General features: G+C 42.9%; 1 protein-coding gene across 2 annotated transcripts in view; it reads left to right on the top strand.

Annotated features, from left to right (window-relative positions):
• Positions 1-10261: 10261 nt before the first annotated feature.
• PRKCA (protein kinase C alpha) overlaps positions 10262-20149 on the top strand; it is a 159998-nt gene continuing 150110 nt past the window's right edge. Inside the window, exons 1-2 of one of the 2 annotated variants that reach the window (XM_037405067.1) lie at positions 10262-10662; positions 13882-13913. In XM_037405067.1, the coding sequence (XP_037260964.1) occupies positions 10490-10662; positions 13882-13913 (205 nt within the window). In that variant the 5' untranslated portion in view covers positions 10262-10489. The remainder of the gene's footprint in view (positions 10663-13881; positions 13914-20149) is intronic. The other variant, XM_037405077.1, reaches the window with a different exon arrangement.

Genomic DNA, 20149 nt, shown 5'->3' on the forward strand with positions numbered 1-20149 from the left:
CAGCCTAAGATTGATGCTTTTTGGCTGTGTCAGAGGCATCTATTGGTACCACCTAATAAATAGACATCTTCAATCTAGATAGATCCTATGATCTCTATTAACCCATGGATATCATCCGTTAAATTTTTTCTGGGCAGAAGTCCAGAGTGTTCCAGATGAATAAATGTACCTTCCCTGGGATTCATCTCCTGCACTGTGTAATCAAACAGTGGATACTGATCTCCCTTATGGCCTAAAGCAAAACCTTCACCAGCCAGCCCAAGTCTTGTCATGGGCTCATTTGAGGCTTTTCTTAATAGGGTGTTATCAATGTTTTTATACGTGGTTTGAATCAATTTATATACAATTAACAAAATTAGGAGGTTTCCCCAAATCTTTCCCAAGTCAACACAAATAGCTGACTATAATTTTTCCTCATATATATTTTAATCTGGTATTCTTAGCAAATTAACTCCAAAAGGGGGAATTCCTCATTTCACTGTTGACTGACAAGTCTGAAAAAGCTAAAAATGTAGTCTCAGAACAGAAAATTTCACAAAATGTTGGATCCAGAGGGAAGGCCATTGACTTTTAAAAGCTGATTTGTAAATGTTCTTGAATGTTTAAACATCAGTGGATGAGTTTAGGGCTAATGCAATAGGAGAGGTTAGTTTGTCTTGAGCTAGTCATTTTGCTAGAAAAATCATGCCGCTGTTGAAGCTTCCTTATGCACCTCTGTTGATGTGGCCTATGTCTGATGCTCATGACATCGCATTATTCTGCGTCTGGATCCTGTTAACAGACTCGTATTGTAGCACAAAGCATGGTATTTTTATAGTGTGGACCATTACAGTAGGAAGATATCAATAAACTAATTTCACATTGTGACAGCCTCTAACCTCCAGCAATAAATCCAGGGTGAAGCCTTCCTAAGAGGAAGCAGATTTTGAAGGGGCCAGTATCAATAACTGGAATCAGATTTTCAGAAGGGCTCAAATTGTATTTAGACTACTAAATGAAGGCCATGCTCTTAAAAGTGCTCACTTTATTAAAGTAAACTTTTGGTGTATTGTGTTCTTTGGAAAATGTAGCTATCTCTTTTGGTTTCCAGAAGGCCACTCAGCTGTTTTGAAGATCTCCACATGTGTGTATATCTTTAAAGATTTTGATGCTAGTGTTGTAATCTGCATCATCATCTAGCCAGGTTTTTCTTGGAGCTTTGCATGTGTTTTGTAATTTTATGTTACAGTAACAAAAATAAATATCAGAGGTTGATTTTCCTTTATTCATGGCACACAGAGATTTTTCATTGCACAGGGAGACACAAAGATGCTGTTTGGCAACAGAATGAAATACAATTGCAACTGTTCCAACATTGCCAGAACTGATATCCATGACATTCTCGTAAATCTAAGTTTTGAAAGAGAAGATGTCCAGATGTTTTGGAAAGAACAGATCATGAGCGCTCTACAAAGGGCAATATATTTAGGATAGAAGTTGAAATCATGCAGAAAGCACATGTGTGTATGTTCGTGACACGTTTTGTTTCTTTTGTTTTTTGTTTTATTTCTAGGGGTAAAAAAATCTCATTTTTCTCCCTCATGGCACCTAATTATGTGGTCATCAACAAGCGAGTCATTGCTTTTCTATGGATATCAGAGTATAGTCAAGTTAAATAATATTAGTTTGCTGTACAAGTTGGCTTAACCGCTGTTCCAAACCTTCTGAAAGCAAGCTGCCTAGCTCTTGTCTCACAGACATGACATAACGCAGCTGGAACAAAACCCACTGGCATTTGCATATGGGATGCTCCGGGTCTTTTTTCCTTAGTAACATTGTGGGTGAGATGTCCGATTTTTAAAATTATGCCTCTGGAGCAAAACGATTTTAAAGTATAAATCATGTTGAAAGAGTGTCTGTCACGTTTTGTTTATATATAAATAGCAATTTTGGCCTATTAAGGTCACAGGACCTTGTGAAACTGAATGGTAACATGAGACTTAGCACAACCAAAGGAGATGTTCCCTTGTTATGGTATGTATCAGTCTGCTAATCTTTTCAGTCTTTAATCCACAATACTGTATTAAAAGACAAAAAATAGTCTCTGCTGTCATTAAAGGACAATTTCTGGGGATTTTTTGGAAAATGAAAATTCCAGTGGGAAGCTGAATGATGTTGAATGCTAACAAACAGAATCCTTCCTCATGTTGCATCTCTGTGGCAGAGGGGTTTTCCACACTTTGTTTTTCAGTTAACTGTCACTTTAGGTTTTTGGGAAGAAAAATAAAATTAGTCAATGTCAGCTTGTTTTGTGCGTCAGTGTTTTCTCTTTTCAGTTCTTCTAAATTAAACAAATATTTTAAAGCTGTGTTTGTCCAGCCAGGCTTTCGTCGTTTCAATTATTAGTGTTTCTGTAAGTGTAAACACTGGTGTAGAGCACAGCCGGACATGGTATAATTGGAAATCAACCACTGAAAATGGTATTCTGCTTTCTCTACATCCACGTGCCACAATGTAACAGTGGCACAGAAAAAGAAGTGAATATCCTATATATTCCAGCTGATATGGTTTTGTTTTCCTATCGCATTTATTGTCTAGAATAAACCAAATGCAACATGAAGGTTACTATTTCCTGTATCTGTGATAAATGATATTCAGCTGTCAAAAATAATAATTTGAAGTACGATATATATAATGTCTATTTACACCTTAACTTCATGTGGCAAAATTCTACTTGGCTTACTTTTGCAAAATTATAATCCCTTTCAATAGAAGAGTTGTGTGAATATGGTAAATAAAATACAGCACACCTTTCTGTTCACATCGACATGGTGGGACATTTCACTTTGACATCAGTGTCGATGAGATGACATCATGTGGCCCATCACTAGCATAAAGAAACTCAAAGTACCGCCCTGCCATACCCGGATCTATCTGATATTAGACATACTGATATGGCGAAAGGGATGTTTTCCAGCAATCAACAGTATAAAGTAATTTACTTTGTACCAGTTCAGTGCCAGAAAAGCACATGAGATTCAAACACACTATCGGGAAGAGGCTTTAGGACAGCATATAGTGGCTCTGCTTTCCTAACCTGGTTTTGATGGACATATTTTACTCTTCGAGGAATTGCATACAGACATACCTACAGAGTTCCCTCTACCTGCAAACTTAAACTCTGCATGTATGGAGTATGCTTTTCATGCAAGAAGACTGGAAAAAGATTTTGAGGGTAACTTCTTGTCACTGGCACTAAGTATATCGTAAATGTTTTTTGTTTAGTTAGGAAGAAAACGAAGGCCACAGAAGTGGTGGTACTCGTTCAGGCAGGGCCCACCTAACCCATCTAATTTGTCTCTAGTAATTCTGTCTCTAGAGTAACAGTGACCACTGGCGCACACCTCAGAAGAAGTGAGAGAAGGGCAAGCAGATATGATACTTCCTCCTAAGAATCTCCCTTTTGGATTGTTTGCCATTTTGGGAATTTTCTGAGCCAGCTGCGGTCTGTGATTTTGTAACACCCAACGCTTGTCTCTCCCAGGCCACCGTGCTCCCCTGAGCCCACGTAAGCGTCCTGACCAGCGCTGCTTTCTTGCGTTTGGTTCTTCTGGGCAAGGAATTCCAGGGGTCAGCTGTCCCTTGCAAAACCCACCTACTTTGTTTCTAACAAACCTGTGCGCCATGTTTCTCTACACAAATAATAGAGGCTGTCTTGTTTAGTTGGTACAAGGGAGGCTTGTTCTTTTTTCCACATGGTTTGAGTGCTTTGTTTGTATTTCAGTCTGTGTCTTTCTGCCTTTTTGTGTGTACAGTTGAAGACTGAAAATTTGCCTACACAAGACAATTGTTCTGATGCACTCAAAAGAATGTGAATGACTTTTTGGAAGAGATATTAAAAGTTTTCCACAGTGATTGCTATTGGGAAGGGCAAAATCTGCAAAACAGCGATGGCAAATACTCCAGCAGAGGCAGAAATTTTTATTTATACAATCTAAAAAGACACAAAACCCATGAAACATCCCAAAGGACCCCCGTCACATCTCAGTGTATAACAGCATCAAGCTCTGATTCAGCTCTATAACTAGGAGGTATTTTACCATGTTCCTCATACACCTGAGATGTGAGAAAAGAAAGCACTAGGTTGTCACTCAGAATTCTGATGAGAACAGTGATATAAAAAAACGTATTTTACACTCAACATTCTGAACATCATCTGCCATTTATTTCCAAATCCATGGAGAGCTGCTGTGAGGATAATTCACAGGCAGCTACAAGCTATCTGCATGAGGAATGGTTTTTGCACCACTTTCAAGGAAACTAAAGTTGAAATAATGGAATCGTTTACATGTCACAAAGGGGAGTAGGATTTTGCTGATTAGGACATATCAATGAACTGCAGTTTCATCCCTGGCAAATGATTAATTAGTATGATATGCCATTTTTTTTCCTCAGGATTTTTCAGAAATATTTTTTCTGTGATATCCCATCTCTAATAGGACTTTTTTTTCCTGTACTTCACCTTCTTTTTGACTGTGTTTTAATACATACATTCAAACTTTCATGTTAGTACTAGCATGTGTAAACAAGCTGTCTGTCACAATAATAAAATCTGTCTAATGACCCAGTATTTCCCAACCTGCAATCAGAGTAACTTTGAGGGGAAACGGGCAGAGAAGAGAATCAATGTAAATACAGAGGCACAGGCAGGGTTGTGCAGACTGGAAACACACAGAGGCAGAAAGGCACAGAAAGATGCAGAAAGCAGTGTTGTTATATAGAGAGACAAAAGATTTCTTCCTCCTTCTCACCACCCAGCTAACCCACACACAAAACTCACACAAGTGTATTTATTTATTTTTCTGATTTTTTGAAACATTTAGGGTGCATTGTTTCCAAAGCACCTGGGTTAGAGCAATAAACAATTTTGTTGGTGAATGTGTAATAGGATCTGGAAAAAACATAGGAGTAGTGGACATTATCTCGTAATTAATAGCTCCTGGTCAAAACATGACAAACTAACTTAGGAACGGGAGGTGATTTCAAACAAAAAAGAGTAACAAAGTATGAAGAAGTGGAAAAAGAAATTAGGAAAAACTGGCTTCTGAAATTTTACTCTAAAGTCCATGTATTAGTTTGACTTAATTATGGCAATTAATTCCTCAGTAGTTGCTGGTAAAAATGGTAGAAACCAGTAAGTTTGCAATGATCAAGTCATCCTTCCTAGAAGGGGTTTGGAAAATAGGTACTTGTTCTCATGAGTATCTGGAAAAGGAAGTGTTTGTAATTTGTTTTCAAATGTGAGGAGAAATTAGGTTGTGAACTTCCTTATGGGTCTCAAGCAGGAAGTGATTCCTGTTTGTTTAACATGTCTGACAAGCAGGAAATAATAAAATAGAGAGCCACAATTGCCGAAGTCGATGAAGGCGTTCTTGGCTTTGTCTTTGAGTTGATCTGATGCAGCACAGCACATGTAAATAGGGACAGAACAGTCCAGACACTTTTCCTTTAGGAAGGAGACCTTGTTTCAATTGCTTTTTGATCCAAAAATGGTGCAGGCAGTAGCATGCTGATCCGCCAGATGAGTAAAAGGAGAAGGCGCTTTGTAGGCAGCAGAATGACTCTGAGAAACCTGTTTCAAAATGAACACAGATGCTTGCACTTACAGACCAAGGGTGATATTGATGCAAATATACAAAGGACTTGAGGAGTTGTGTTTGTTACACCAATAATCAAATTCTTCAGAGAAAAACTCATAAACTGTCCAATGGGAATTTCTATCAGGGATCAACTCTTTAGGATATTATCCAAATATTCATACAGGAGTAAATTTGTTACCAGGAGACCCTGTAAATGGCACTTTGGGGTCGGAATTCTGAAGCTGCTTGCCAGGAGATTGGAAAAGCCAGCACTCTGATTTAATGACCATGTATATGCCTGAACACATACATCGATAACACGGACTCCTTGTCCAGATGGCCTGAATCAGAAACAAATTGCAAACACCACCCTAGGCAGAAGAGCAAGTCATGGGCTGCTGGTGGGAATGTGCGCGCTTAGGAAGAGGTGGCAGACAGCTTTCCTCCAGTAATTTGCAGAGGAAGGATGAGTTCATGTATCACCCACAGGACCTGAGTGCAGAGTAGGAAAAACCTGTGTCCAAGCAATTAAAAGCCTCCCAGCAAGAGGGTGCTGACATTACAACAGCATGTATCAAAAGTGTCTGGTGAACGGAACGTAGTATCCCCTCGGAGTATCGCTGCCAGAGTATCCTGGTCATAGTGACAAATCTTGACGATTGAAGGTGAATATATAAATATATGTACATATACAAAAAAAGCATTGTGTAGGTGGTGTGTATCCAAAATACAGCAGTAGGAGGAGTTGTATGTTATATACAGTAAGGGAAGGTTGTGTTGTAATGGTTTACTTAGTTGTCTGAGGATTGCTATGCACACATAATAGATTTTTTTCTCTTCCCTAATGTGTGTAATCACAACGTAAAAATAATTATTAGGTTTGAGGTAAAATGGTTGCTTTACAGAGACAAAGCAATCCAAACATGATCAGGCAGTGCCATGACTGGTGTCATTTGGCTCTTCTCTGGGGCCTAACAAGGCAATCAGCAGGTGCTGGAACTAAGAGCCCGGGGCGCTCGCTGATGTTTCAGTGAACGAATCTTGACCAGAGTCACTGTCAGGAAAGGAAATGGAATCCAAAATGATTCAGCAGGTTTTAAGGAACTACTAAACATACAGATTGCCCCAAATCAGATGTAATGCAAGTTGCATCTGATTCAGTCATATTCTCCAATTTCAGTAGCCATGTTTGTAATACCGCAGTGAAAGAATAGAAATAAATACGTTCCATATTTCTTGATAGAACACTTAATGAGAGTACAAAATGTTTCTTAGTGCTTCTCATGCTTTGGCATAAGTTAATTAAGGCAAGAAATATCTATTCCCTCTGAAGAGGAATAAGAGGTTTGAAGATGTGTAGAATAGGTAGAAACCAAATCAAAAATCTTTACATTTTATTGAATTTCAGATCAGATTTGAAAGTAGTTGCTTGCAAAATAAAAGTGCATGAAGCAAGGGCATATGGAAACAGATTCTAGGGCATCTGGCTTGATTCTATAAGCTTAGAGAAAAAACGGGGCTATCACCGTCATCAGGTGGTTGATGAAATGCTACAGTACCAGTTCAGCCAGGCTGCGCCCAGAAACCTAGGGTTTAAAATTAAGTATGAGATACCGTGCAACAAGTTCTGTGGTAAATGTCCGTGTGCACTTCTCCAATCAGCAAATAAGACTTAATTTCCATAAATTAGCTTGCTTTCATTCTTGTGAAATAAAACATATTACACATGCTTACACAGACAGACTTAATGAGTATGTAGATATATTGGGGTAGAGGAACTTTTAATAAGCATCTCTTTCCCATATGTGAAAATTTGTAGCCATGGGAATAGCACTTATTAAAAAAAATATGATTAGCACTTGTTTTCCTTGTTTAATGCAGATATTGTGTTTTTATGTTAAGATAGTCATAGTTTATGTGGTGTTTTTTCTGAATGTATGGAGTTACTGTATGAATTGCTATGTGACAGGATGCACATTTGCCATAGGTAGATGTTCCTGTGTCCGGGGACTTCTGAGTATTTTGCTTGTAATGGGAATAAATGAACAGATCTATTAGTTTATGGAACATTTTATTACATTGTTGACACACTGCATAAAAACACAGTCAAAGTCTTTTGTGTACGTGCTGGATGCATTAGTTAGTGAAAAAGATTTACTGCTTGTTTCCTGCATTTTTTGTTGAGGATATTTGTATTGTGTGGTAAATTATAGATCTGTGACATGCTGCAGTGGGGCAAGACAGTGCACCTGCTCTTTTGTCATGTGTTGTAGGTCCGGTGGGTTCCGCATGATGTACAGTCTGGCCCCAGCGTTTACATGTATGCTGTCGGGTTCCTGAGTTGCAGGAAGGGGAGAGGTTTGCGAAGGAGAGCGTCTGGCTACACCTTTGTTTGTTGTGGTGGTGGAATGACATCTCTCACGGCAGGCACAGGAAGCGCGCGCTGCGAAGGCGGCAGAGAGCAGCTGGGTATAAGTTAGCCGTGCTCTTTGCGATGGCGGTGGTTGGGCTTGTGGCACGGCGTAGAGGCTGTGTGCTGAGTGAAGGGAAGAGGGAGGCAGTGGTGCCGGAGAGTCACCCGTGCCGTGGCTGCCAGTCCTGCCCAGGCCCTGGGGCTGCTGAGGGCAGCAGCTCCGCTTGGTGCTGGGCCCAGCCTGGAAGGAAGGTGTCAGCTCCCATGGCCGACACTGCGGGAACTCCGTGTCCGTGTGTGAGCTGCCCTCCGCGTGTGCGAAGGGAGGCAGCTCTGCGTGGGAGGCAGAGAAGGGGGCTGGACGCCCTCTGTGTGGGTGGGTGCGTGTGTGAGGGGAGCCAAGGGGTATGTGTGTGTGTGAGGGGAGCGTGTGTGTGTGTGTGTGTGCGCGTGCGGGGAGCGTGTGTGTGTGCGTGTGCATGTGTGTGTGTGGCACGTGGGGAGTGAGTGTGTGTGTGTGTGAGGGGAGCCAAGGGGTATGTGTGTGTGTGAGGGGAGCGTGTGTGTGTGTGTGTGTGTGTGCGCGTGCGGGGAGCGTGTGTGTGTGCGTGTGCGTGTGTGTGGCGCGCGGGGAGTGTGTGTGTGTGTGTGAGGGGAGCTTCTGTGTGTGTGTATGTGTGCGGGGAGTGTGTGTGTGCGCGCGCGCGCGTGTGTGTGTGTGCGCATGCGTGTGTGTGTAGCTTCTCTGTGGGTGTCTGTGTGTGAGGGGAGCCTCACTGCATGTGTGAGGGAAGCCTGTGTGGGTGGATGGGTGAGAAAGACAGAGGAACCTGTGTGTGTGACAGGAACCGGTGTGTGTTCTGGGGGAGGGCTGGTGCGTGTGTGTGTGAGGAGCCCCTGTACATACAGGGGAGAGCTGGGGAGTGTGTGTGAGAGAGGAGCCGCTGTCTGTATGTGTCTGTGTGTAAGTGTGAGGGGAGCCACTGTCTTGTGTGTGTGTGTGTGAGGAGCCGGTGCCTCTGTGCCTGCGTGTGTGTGTGAGTGCGAGAGGAGCCGGTGTCTCTGTGTTGTGTGTGTGACTGTGAGAGAAGCCAGTGCCTGTGCCTGTGAGCATGAGGAGCCGGTGCCTGTGTGTGTCTCTGTGTGTGTGAGAGTGTGAGAGGAGCCTGTGCCTCTGTGTGTGAGTGTGAGGAGCCGGTGCCTGCGTGTGTGTGAGAGGAACCGGTGCCCCTGTGTGTGTGTGTGTGTGTGTGTGTGAGTGTGACTGTGAGGAGCCAGTGTCTCTGTGTGTGTGTGACAGGAACCGGGTGGAGGGGGTGGGGGTGGGAGGGGGGGTGGGGGTGCGGCGGGGGGGGATGTGTGTGTGTGGATGTGAGTGTGAGAGGAACCGGTGCCTCTGTGTGTGCGTGTGTGTGTGAGTGTGTGTGAGTGTGAGGAGCCGGTGTCTCTGTGTCTGTGAGTGTGACAGGAACCGGTGCCTGTGTGTGTGGGTGTGTGTGGATGTGAGCGTGAGAGGAACTGGTGCCTCTGTGTGTGTGTGTGTGTGTGTGAGTGAGTGAGAGAGAGAGAGAGTGAGTGAGTGAGAGAGAGAGTGTGTGTGTGGGAGTGTGAGAGTGAGTGAGAGAGAGAGAGTGTGAGAGAGAGAGTGAGTGAGTGAGAGAGAGAGAGAGTGTGTGTGTGTGAGTGTGTGAGTGTGCGAGTGTGAGGAGCCAGGGGGTGTGTGAGTGTGTGTGAGTGTGTGTGTTTTGGGGGTGTGTGTGTGTGTGTGAGGAGCCGGTGTGTGTGGGGGTGTGTGTGTGCGAGTGTGTGTGTGTGGGGTGTGGTTGTGTGTGGGTGTGTGTGTGCGTGCGAGTGTGTGAGTGTGTGTGTGGGTGTGTGTGTGAGGAGCCGGTGTGTGTGTGGGGGGGTGTGTGTGCGAGTGTGTGTGTGTGGGGGGGTGTGGGTGTGTGTGTGAGGAGCCGGTGTGTGTGGGTGTGTGGGTGTGTGCGAGTGTGTGAGTGTGAGGAGCCGTGTATGTGTGGGGGTGTGTGTGGGGGGGTGTGAGGAGCCGGTGCGAGTGTGAGAGGAGCCGGTGCCTGTGCGCGGGTGCGCGGGGCGGGGGCCGCTGACGGGAGGCGGCAGGTGCTGACACCCCCCGCCCCTGCGGAGCGCCCCCCCGCGGCGCACGCGCTGCCCCCGGCGGGGGCGGCCCCGCGCCGGGCCTGCCCCGCCCCGCCCCGCTCCGCCCCGCCCCGCCGGCGGCCGGGGGCTCGCTCACCCCGCGGGCGGAGCAGCGGGCCCGGGGCCGGGATCCTCCTCCCGCTCCCTACGCGCCGCTCCGACGTCAGGCGCGGGAGCGGGAGGCAGTGCCCAGCGCCGCCGTTGCCAGAGACTCGGCGGCCGCCGGACGGGGTGGACGTCGGGGCGGCGACTCCCGGCGCGGCCCGGCTCCCGGCGAGGGGGTGGAGAGGAGGGCGCTATGGCCGACGTGTTCCCGGGCTCCGAGCCCGGCGCGGCCCCGGACGCGGCGCGGCGCTTCGCTCGCAAGGGGGCCCTGAGGCAGAAGAACGTGCACGAGGTGAAGGAGCACAAATTCATCGCGCGCTTCTTCAAGCAGCCCACGTTCTGCAGCCACTGCACCGACTTCATCTGGTGAGCGACCCCGGGAGCGCCCTGCCCCCCCCGCACCCGTCCGGGCCCGCCCACCCCGGGGGACTCCCCGCTCCGGGGCAGCCCCGGCCGTGCCTCCCCTCCCGGCCGCCGGTGCCGCCGCTCGCTGCCCCCGGCGCCGGTCAGGTGAGCCGCGGTGCGGGAGCCGCGCTCCCGGCGGGCTGCCTGCGGCCACCGGCGCCCCAGCGCCCTGCCTGAGCCCGGCGCGCCCCGCGCCCCGGCCGGGGGCAGCCCCTGAACTCGCCGGCGCTCGGCGGGCAGCGCCGGCCCGTGCCGCAGAGATCGGCGGCGCCTGGATCGGTGGGGGTGATGGCTTCCCAAATCAGCCGGGTTCGCGTTCCTCCGTCGCCCCCCGGGCGTTGCTCGGCTCGGCGGAGCGCACCCGCGGAGCCCCGTCTCCGTGCCCGCCCCGCCGCGCTGCAGCTGCCGCGGTGGGAGCGGAGGGTTTTCTGTTTCATGCTGTGGGTGTTGCTGTGTGGCACAAGTTCTGCAGCCCTGCCTTAACTTTGCGAGCCGTGCCTGCTTTATTTGCTCCTGCGGCAGAGGGAGGGCAGGGAGCCGAGGAGCGCGCAGGCACCGCCGCTACGTTACGCGTTTAGGAAGGGGAGGGAGGTCTGGAAAAGAAGGGCTTTTGCTAGGGAGGAAAACTTCCTACCGACCCCCTCGCTGCTGAGCTGTTGGGGGAGGGGGGAGAGAAATACCCCTACGGGTCCCGGTTGGGCCGGTGGGCTCCGCGCCTGCCCTCCGCGGGGGCGCCTGGCGAGCGCTGCAACTCCGCGGGTGCGCATTGCTCCCCCCCCCCCCCCCGCTGGCGTGCGGCCGCGCAGGGCGAGGCGCAGGCTGCCTCGCTGGGCATGGGAGCTGTGATTTATTTTAGGCAAAGTTGTAAAACACCTGGAGGCGGCTGTATCCAGCTGGCTCCGTGTCTGTGGCAGGTGCCTTGCTCTTTTTTGCATGTTTATGCACCTGGACGCAGACCTTTGCCTGCTTGAGTTTTCTTCGGCTTGTGTTGAAGAAAGACTTCAGAAATAATTGAAATATATTAGCAGAGTAAGGCAGGAAAGGAAGGCAAACTGAGGATGGTAGATTGCAGAAGAAACAAGCCAACTTTTTGAGCATGGGGTTTTTTTTTTCTTATGTGAAAAAAAATTTCAAAGTTTGTATGGTAGAAGTGAGAGACCTTCAGAAACTGCATCGAAGTTAATCTAAAACAGAATTAATTGGGAAGCGTGAAAAAATGCTGCAGTGTTATTGTTGGACTGTGTGTGTGCACATAAGTAGCACAATTAAAAAACAAAAGTGGAATACTGTCATGAAATGCTAGGATGGATTTGAATGTAAAAGGGTATTCTTGTAGCTGACAAGAGTGGCAAGAGTAGCTGTGCTCTTTTGCCTTGTCCTGCTAGTGAGTCTAAGGAAGCTCTTAAGATTCATCAGATGAGCACCTGACAACTCAAACTCTTATTTCATTTCCCCATTTGAAGATGGGCAGCTCTTCAATAAGCATCATACACCATAAAAAGTACTTTATCTATTTCCAAAATAAAGTGTGGCAACTAATATAGGTTTTAAGATATAAAGAATAGTAAATACAACCTTTCCATGAACTATGCAAACAGGTGGGGTTTTTTTTTTCTTAGGTTATTTTGACCAGGTAACACTTACTAAAACTGTTCAGTGCCTCCTTGTCTTCTTAAACAGCTTTGATCTGTGCTTTGTTTCTGAAGTGTTGGGTTTTTTTAAAAAACCTCTTACTTAAAATACATTGTAACTGAGCAGGGAGTCAAGGGACTGCAGCTGGTTGGCCTATGAATTCAGCTCAAACACTGCAGAACTGCTGTGCTTTTAGAGTAGCTAATACAGGAATGTTCTTAACAAAAAAGTCTGCTTAAAAGGGTGAAAAATTATCTACAGTCTGTTTCATGTTCTTAGTCCTGCTGTCAGCTTTCTTGCCATTGCATTTGGACACATTCAGTACATGCTTTTTGCTTTTGTGAAAACAAGAGGAAACAGCAGCAGAATGACAGTATAGTGTAGTCATGCATGCTGCCAAGTAAACAAACGTTTCTATGTTTCTTCTGGTTTTCTTAGTTTAGGCCCATGTATAACATAACAGGTAGAGCCTTTTGAGAAATCTATGGAAAGGCTCGAAGCTGTGTAATGTCAGTTTCCACCTGAAGTAATACTAAATGTTTTTTGTCTCTTCTCTTTTAAATAAATAAATAAAAAGTGAAGTGGGGAAATTGTTGATATTATTTAAAAAAACAAACACGTTTCCTCAAAGTCGATGGCCATACTTTCTGTTGTTAATTGGATACAGCATACTGGCTAACTTCTACAGTTCACGGGTTTTGTTCATTTGTCTTTGAGTGTAAGCAGCTCCAGGTCTCCAGATGAAAAATGTTCTGCAAAGAGGGAAAATGCAGAGAAATGTTTATAGGGAGGATACTCAAAATATATATTTTTGTGGAAAGAGCATATTGAATGTTTAAAGACAAACAAATAAATAAAACCAACAACAGTGCAATTTACCAGAGGTCTAATGTACACTGGGACTCCGGATACCCTGTGCCACCATGCTTGTGTGTCCCTGTATTCATTGGTAAAGTATTACACGCACATTTGTATTTTGTTACAGAAATAAAGCAAGGAAGCTGGAAGAATAATGGGTATGAAGCCAGTGGGCCTGTCTTCTCATTTATATTGAAACAAGCAAAACCTTTAACCTGCCTCCTTTCCATACAACAAGCCACTGGTATCTCTGAGGCACATAACAATGTCTGCATGCAATCCTAAAATTTGGATGAAAACCTAAGTCTGATTTGTTTTATACACCGTTGCTAGAACTTTGGAATACTTTACGTTGCTGTGAAGTGTACATGTCGCATTAAATGCGTTGAAATATTATGCGGTAATCACAGCTGATGATAATTGTAGATCCAAAATAGCTTGTAAAATAATAATAATAAAAAAATTGTTGCCAGAAGCTGAAATTACATAGCTGGTGACAGGTATTGTTCTCTGCTTTGAAATGGGTGGGCTGTTCTGTGTTGTATATTTTAAAATCTGTTGCTGTCTTAGCAAAATCTGAGTAATTTAATATGTAGCTATTTTTATGTTGTTACAGATCACTGAGAAGAAATCATAACTAAACTATGCTAAGACAGTTTTTTGTTTTTTGTTTTTTTCTTTTTTATGCAGGGGATTTGGGAAACAAGGATTTCAGTGTCAAGGTAAGCCACAAATGCTATGTTGGCTGGCATGCCTCGTTGCACCTCATTCTGAAGCTAACCAAAACTTGCCTGCAGCAAGAGGGAGACAAGCCTGGGAAAACTAAGCAAGCATTTCTGCCTATGTAAATTCTAAAGGAAGACAATTATTCAATTAAATAAGTATTGGTATTTCTATCATATACATTGAACAGTCAATTAATTGTTCATACTGTAATAACATAAAAAATTGTGGGTTTTTTTAATCGCGTCACAGGAAATACATAATCTGCATGTAGTGCAGATTCTAACTTTTCAGGAAAATAATCTGTGCAATTTAGCTTTTGCAGAGACCGTTTTTCACATCAGAAGCTCTTGTCTGTGTGGGCGTTTTGGAAAATGGATTCACTTTTTAGTCATATGGCTTCTTTTCATAACCCAAGCTCCCTGTTTTTAATTTTCATGCGCTGTATGTTTAGGAGGACCTTTGGTTTGAACTACATTTTAGGACAAGCAGCATTTTTCTGTCTTATGTAATATACAATTACAAAAAAATCCACCGCTACAAAATCACTGATATAATAAATTCTACTAACCTTGAGAAATTGAAAGGTACTGTAGTGGAAGATAACTACACACATGAAAGCCAGAGCATTATATGCTGTATTCTCACATATTCTGTATTTTTGCCAAATTCTTATCATTATTTAGCATTTAATCATAACATAACCGCACCCCACTATTGTTTGGGTTTTTTTCTCTCTGTCATATGTTTACCTAATTAGGATGAGGCTTTTTGTTGTCTCTTTCTCTTCCCCCACCTTCTTCCCTATCATTTCACCTGCAGATGTACATTGTGTACTCATTAGCTAGCCTTTTGGTTGTTTCTTTCATTATATTTTTTTAAATGGTTATTTGCTAATGCTTTAGAGCATATTTGACTATCCTGAATGTTGCTTTTACTTAGTAGTTAGTGAAATTATGGATTCTGTGGTATTTCTGTGAAAGTTGATGTTAGTTGATATTCCTGAAATTAAACCTCTGAGAAACTGAATGCAAAAGAATGATGCCTTTTAAAGATGTCTCAATAAATATTTTTTCTTTCTGCAAGTAGAAACTTGCAGGCACACACGTGTTGTGAGAACATTGCATGCCTTATTGAGGTAAGCATGCAACCATGATTTTACTATGAATCTCGTATGTAACTTCCTCTGTGTCCCAAGATGTTAATACTAAGTTTTGTAGATATCCTCCAGTTTTTTGCTAGTCATAGCACCCAGAGTAGTGCTATACGTCAGTCTGTAGTCCCCAGTCGGAAATGGAATGGCATTTCCTGAATCCCGTTCAGCATAGCTCAGATAGTTAAGGAATTACTTAGGTGATCAGTACAGTTTTCCATTGGTATAGAGAAAATAATTTGGGCTGCATTTAAATTATACTGTTATGTATCTTAAGTTTTGCAGTTTGCACAATGTTGACTTTCTCCTGTCTTCCAGTCAGTCAGGTAGTGGATCAAATTGGACATGATCCACTCATCTGAGCCACAGATCAAATTTGCTATGGCAGTTCATTTCCAGCATTTTGGATTCTGAGCCCAGAATTCCTTTTACCATTGGAATTCTGGTTAGCTAGAAGTAGTTTTGTCTGATGAGGACTAATCTTGCTAAAGCTAGCTAAAAACTTGAATTCAGTTGCATTTTCCCTCCAAACTCCATGCCTGAATACAACCAAGAGTAAAAGCAGTAGAGCAGCCTTATTTATTTTTAAATGCTTTGGAAGTGATACTTTTTAGGGACCTAAATATGTTCAAACTGGACTTTTGTCTGCATTGGAGTAAGGTTCTGCAGTGTCCCTTTGAAGACTTGTATTCATCATTCTTGTCTGTATTCTTACACAGTCAAAATCTCTAAAAAATATTCAAATTTTAGGTAGCTTGTAGCAAGTTATTGTTGGTGCGCTAATAAGTTTAAGTAGTGGGTTTTTTTGCCATCATTCATTAAATTTGACTGATGAAAATCAAGTTCATACTCTTCGGATAATACTCTTGAAAAATAAAACTTCTATGATAAAGTTAAGCAGGTGAATCGGTGTTTTTTCAGTTCAACTTTCTGAAGCTTCTATCTAAAAAATCATCATCTAAACCTGGGAAGACAAATTAATGATCAAAATTAGTGAGAAGAATGATTTTTTTTTTAAAAAAACATGTGAAACTAGAAGGTTGGTTGCAAAAAACCCCCTAGTTTCTTTAATTAAGCTTTAGATAAGCTACCTTTACAGAAAAGAGTGACAAATTAAAAAGAAAATGGAGATTTCAGTATGACATGAAAGAAAGGAAAGAATATTACAGTGACAGCTCCTAGTATAACTGTAGTTCTTGGTCCGTCAGAGTTTCCATTATAAGAAACTTTTTTAGCTGTTTTCAGGAGTGTTGTAAAATCTCCTGGCAGACAGAAACTTGATGTCGGGCAGGTTTCAGAGTTAGGTGGTTTTATTATTTCCAAAGTTGTTTTAAATTTCTCTGGCCTTTGTTACCAAAGGGAAGGGGAAAAGTCCACAAGAGTAATGTATCAAACTCAAATGATGCTTCTGCTCCAAGAAACTGCATTTATTCTATGAATATTTGTGTTAATAATTCTTTACTTAAAAAATCTGGAGTACTGTGTTCAGTTCTGGGCTCCCCAGCTCAAGAGAGACAGGGAACTGCTGGAGAGGGTCCAGCAGAGGCTGCAAAGCTGGTGAGGGGCAAGGAGCATCTCCTTTAGGAGGAAAGGCTGGGAGAGCTGGGCCTGCGTAGCCTGGAGAAGACCGAGGGGATCTTACCCATGCACACAAATACCTTAGGGGCACGTGCCAAGAGGACGGGGCCAGGCTCTTTTCAGTGGTGCCCAGCGACAGGACAAGGGGCAACGGGCACAAACTGCAACCCAAGAAGTTCCTTCTGGATATGGGGAAGAACTTCCTTACCTTGAGGGTGACAGAGCACTGGAACAGGCTGCCCAGAGAGGCTGCGGAGCCTCCTTCTCTGGAGACGTTCAAAACCCACCTGGATGTGATCCTGAGCAACCTGCTGTAGATGAACCTGGGGCTAGATGATCTCCAGAGGTCCCTTCCAACCCCACCCGTTCTGTGAAAAGTCCCTACTTAGTGTTTATGTAGTATTAAGCATTGCAGCTAACACAGTATGCTTTTATATGTTTTTAAAGCTTCTTTTAGAAAAGTGTCACACACAATACAGTTCTAGTTTTATTTTTAAGAGATGTCCTCAAAAGAAAGTATTTTTATGTTTAAGTTTATTTAAATTAAAACTTAATGCTATACTGCGATGATCTTTTTTTGGACCATTAATACCTTTTTTCATCAGGCTGGCTTTGAGCCTTGGAACATGTTTTCAAATGCATGTAATTATTTTTATGATTTCAATGCCTATGTTTCTGCTGTAGTGTTCAGCTTCAGCATTACGTAAAAACATTTCGGTGACTTCTTTGGGATTGAAGGATTCGCATTTATTTTCTTTTAAAAAAACCTTGCCAAATTCTTTGTGTGGTTTTTTTTTTTCCTCCCCTCCTTATTTTTATGCTATCCCTATGAATTTTCAAAAGACAATAAATTCAATTTAGTATGGCTTCTAATGCCCTTAATGTGCCAGAGGTTCAGGGTGCAATTGCATTATTACCACACAAATGCTTAGCAAGAGACTGTCTGCATCCTAAGTAGTTTGTATCTTCATGTGTATATTCTGGTGTGGCTAGCTGCTGTATATACTAGCAAATAGATACTCAGAATGGCTAGTTAGGTTTGCAACTATGAGTTGTGATACGTTATTTCATGGAAAGGCTGCAGATTTCTGCTGCATTATCAGAAATTAGTTTTTCAGAGAGAAGGTTTGGGGTCAAAAAGTAGCAGTGGGAACAGTCTGGGCCTGTCACTGGTAATGTGTGAATGTGAAAGAGTTCAGCTGGATTAATTTTCTCCTAAGGAATATATTGTTACTGCCTGCTGTTAGTAGGAAGCGGTTTGCTGTTTGTGTTTTATTGTTGATTTCTACAAACATGAACTATTTTAAAATATTGTGCTTTTGAAACAGGGGTTCTTATTCTCCTGTTTTGGTTTTGCTGTTTGATTTTCTTTGTGGTAGTGAAAACATGATAATGAGATTGTTTAAGGGAGTTGTGGCTTTGTTTTGCGTTCTTACGTTGTCAAGCAGGGCAGCAAGCTGTCTGTAAAGCTGAAAGCTTTACTGTGATATGCACCTGGAAATACTGCAAGAGGAATGTGAAAAATGGAGTAAAGTGTTTTTCAATCTGCCATCGCATGAAAGTTCCTCTTTTAAGAAAGCAGAGCTCAAATTAAGCAAGCTTTTAAGTTAAATTTCGGCTTCTTCACTCTTTGATACTGTTATACTCTGAGTATAACCTGTATTTGTTTCTTTGTGTTTGGTTTGTAAAGAAAGTTTTTCTGGTGAACAGAGCACAAGAAATAGCAATTCACTAAGATGTGAAGAGTGTTCATTGAAGAACGTGTGTTTATATATGTTTAGACGGTGGTTTTAAGTTCAGCACTGAAGGCTCAGTGAGTTCCTCAAGGTGAAAATATTTTTAGTTACAGTAATATAAACACGATCAAGTCATGTTCCTGATTAAGGGCCTGTTGTTAATTCTCTTCCAAATGGTCAAAATTTATAGTTATTAACTGCAAGTTTTCCTTCTTTTACACTATTTCTGCAGGATCTAAGGAAGTGCCATATTCTGCTACATTTCAGCTTTGAAATAAATTTGGCTTAAGGATAATTAGCTAAGGAAGAGTATCACGTTTGTTTTCTAGTTCACATAAATATTAGAGAAATCAATTAAAACAGATCATTATGCTTAGCTAATCTGTGCAACTATTGCTCTTTCCACCTTTTTTCCCCCCACCTTCCTTCAATTTATTTTCAGACTTTTTCTGAATGTTGAATTTTATCTGAAGTCGATATGGTAAACTTTTTGGAATAGCTTGTGTCATGCTAGGTATGCTGCTTAATGCTGCTGGTTCTGGGCTAGTTAGACATCTGCAGTAGCTCCTTCACTAAAAATAGAAATGGTTGGATTTTATTTTTTCACTGTCCTTGCAAATATCATAATATTGGCACATTAAACCAGCACTTCCATTTCCTCTGCGTTGTTTTTTTGTCCGCTAGTTCTTGACCTCTCTTCTACAGTGAAAAGACAAAAGAACCCACTGATGCTGCCTCCTCTTTAAACCACGTTTTTTCATTAAAAATGTTGTATTAAAGGTCTCTGTAAAGAAGTGGTTGAGGGATTTTTAATGCTATATCTATGTTCTGAAGATTTGAACCAATGAAACCTCTGAACAGCTGTGACCTGGGTGACCTGTACAGTTTTTATTAGTCCTCAGTTCTCTTATAACATGTTTATAGAGGAAGCAGCACAATTCATTCTTTCTTGTGTATGGATCAAGGCATAGTTCTTGGATTTCCATCCCATTAGCTCTGTTTCCCCTATCAAGTGTTTCTTGTCTGTTTTACTATCTTCATTTTTCTTTGTAACAAAAAACCCCAACCTAATAAAGAAAAGTGTATTACATTGCTGTGTTGCTTCTCATAAAAATATTTTCTGTCTTCCTTACTTGGAAATGTTATTGCCGGAGGGTGGATAAGATACAAAGTAAGTTCTCCTCTGTATACCAGAATCTCTTCTCTTGTACCTTTATCATTTTTGTGGTGGGATCAGGTATTACAGACCACAGTTGGGCAATGTGTTTTTCTTTGTGTTCTTTATATTACTTATTAGTCACGTGATACAGTTTACATTAATGTTTCTATAAGCCTGAGATTTAGAAATGAATTCCATGGAAGTCACTAAGAGTTTGTGACTGATGCTTTCTATGTCACTTAATGGTCAGCATGACATTTTCTGAAACAGGAACTTAAATATATTTAAAGCAGCTAATTAGTATATTTTCTTGTGTATAACTTGGAGATATCTGTTCAAAAATAGAACCTCCAGAGCAAAAACCAACCACATACACCTTACCCCCAACACCCCCCCCCCCCCCCCCCCCCCAAAAAAAAAAAAAAATCAAAGAAAAAAACCCAAACCCAGCAACACCACTTGGGAGCATAAATTCTATCAGCACACAGACAGTTGCAATGATTCCTGTCGCCAGCTCTGCCCCTTTCTGTTGGCCTTTTACCCTCAGCCTGATCTGTGGACTGTGTACCTGTGGACTCCTCCTCAAAGGATAGTAATTTTAATGATCTC

This window comes from Falco rusticolus, chromosome 1 (assembly GCF_015220075.1).
Source record: "Falco rusticolus isolate bFalRus1 chromosome 1, bFalRus1.pri, whole genome shotgun sequence".
NCBI lineage: Eukaryota > Metazoa > Chordata > Aves > Falconiformes > Falconidae > Falco > Falco rusticolus.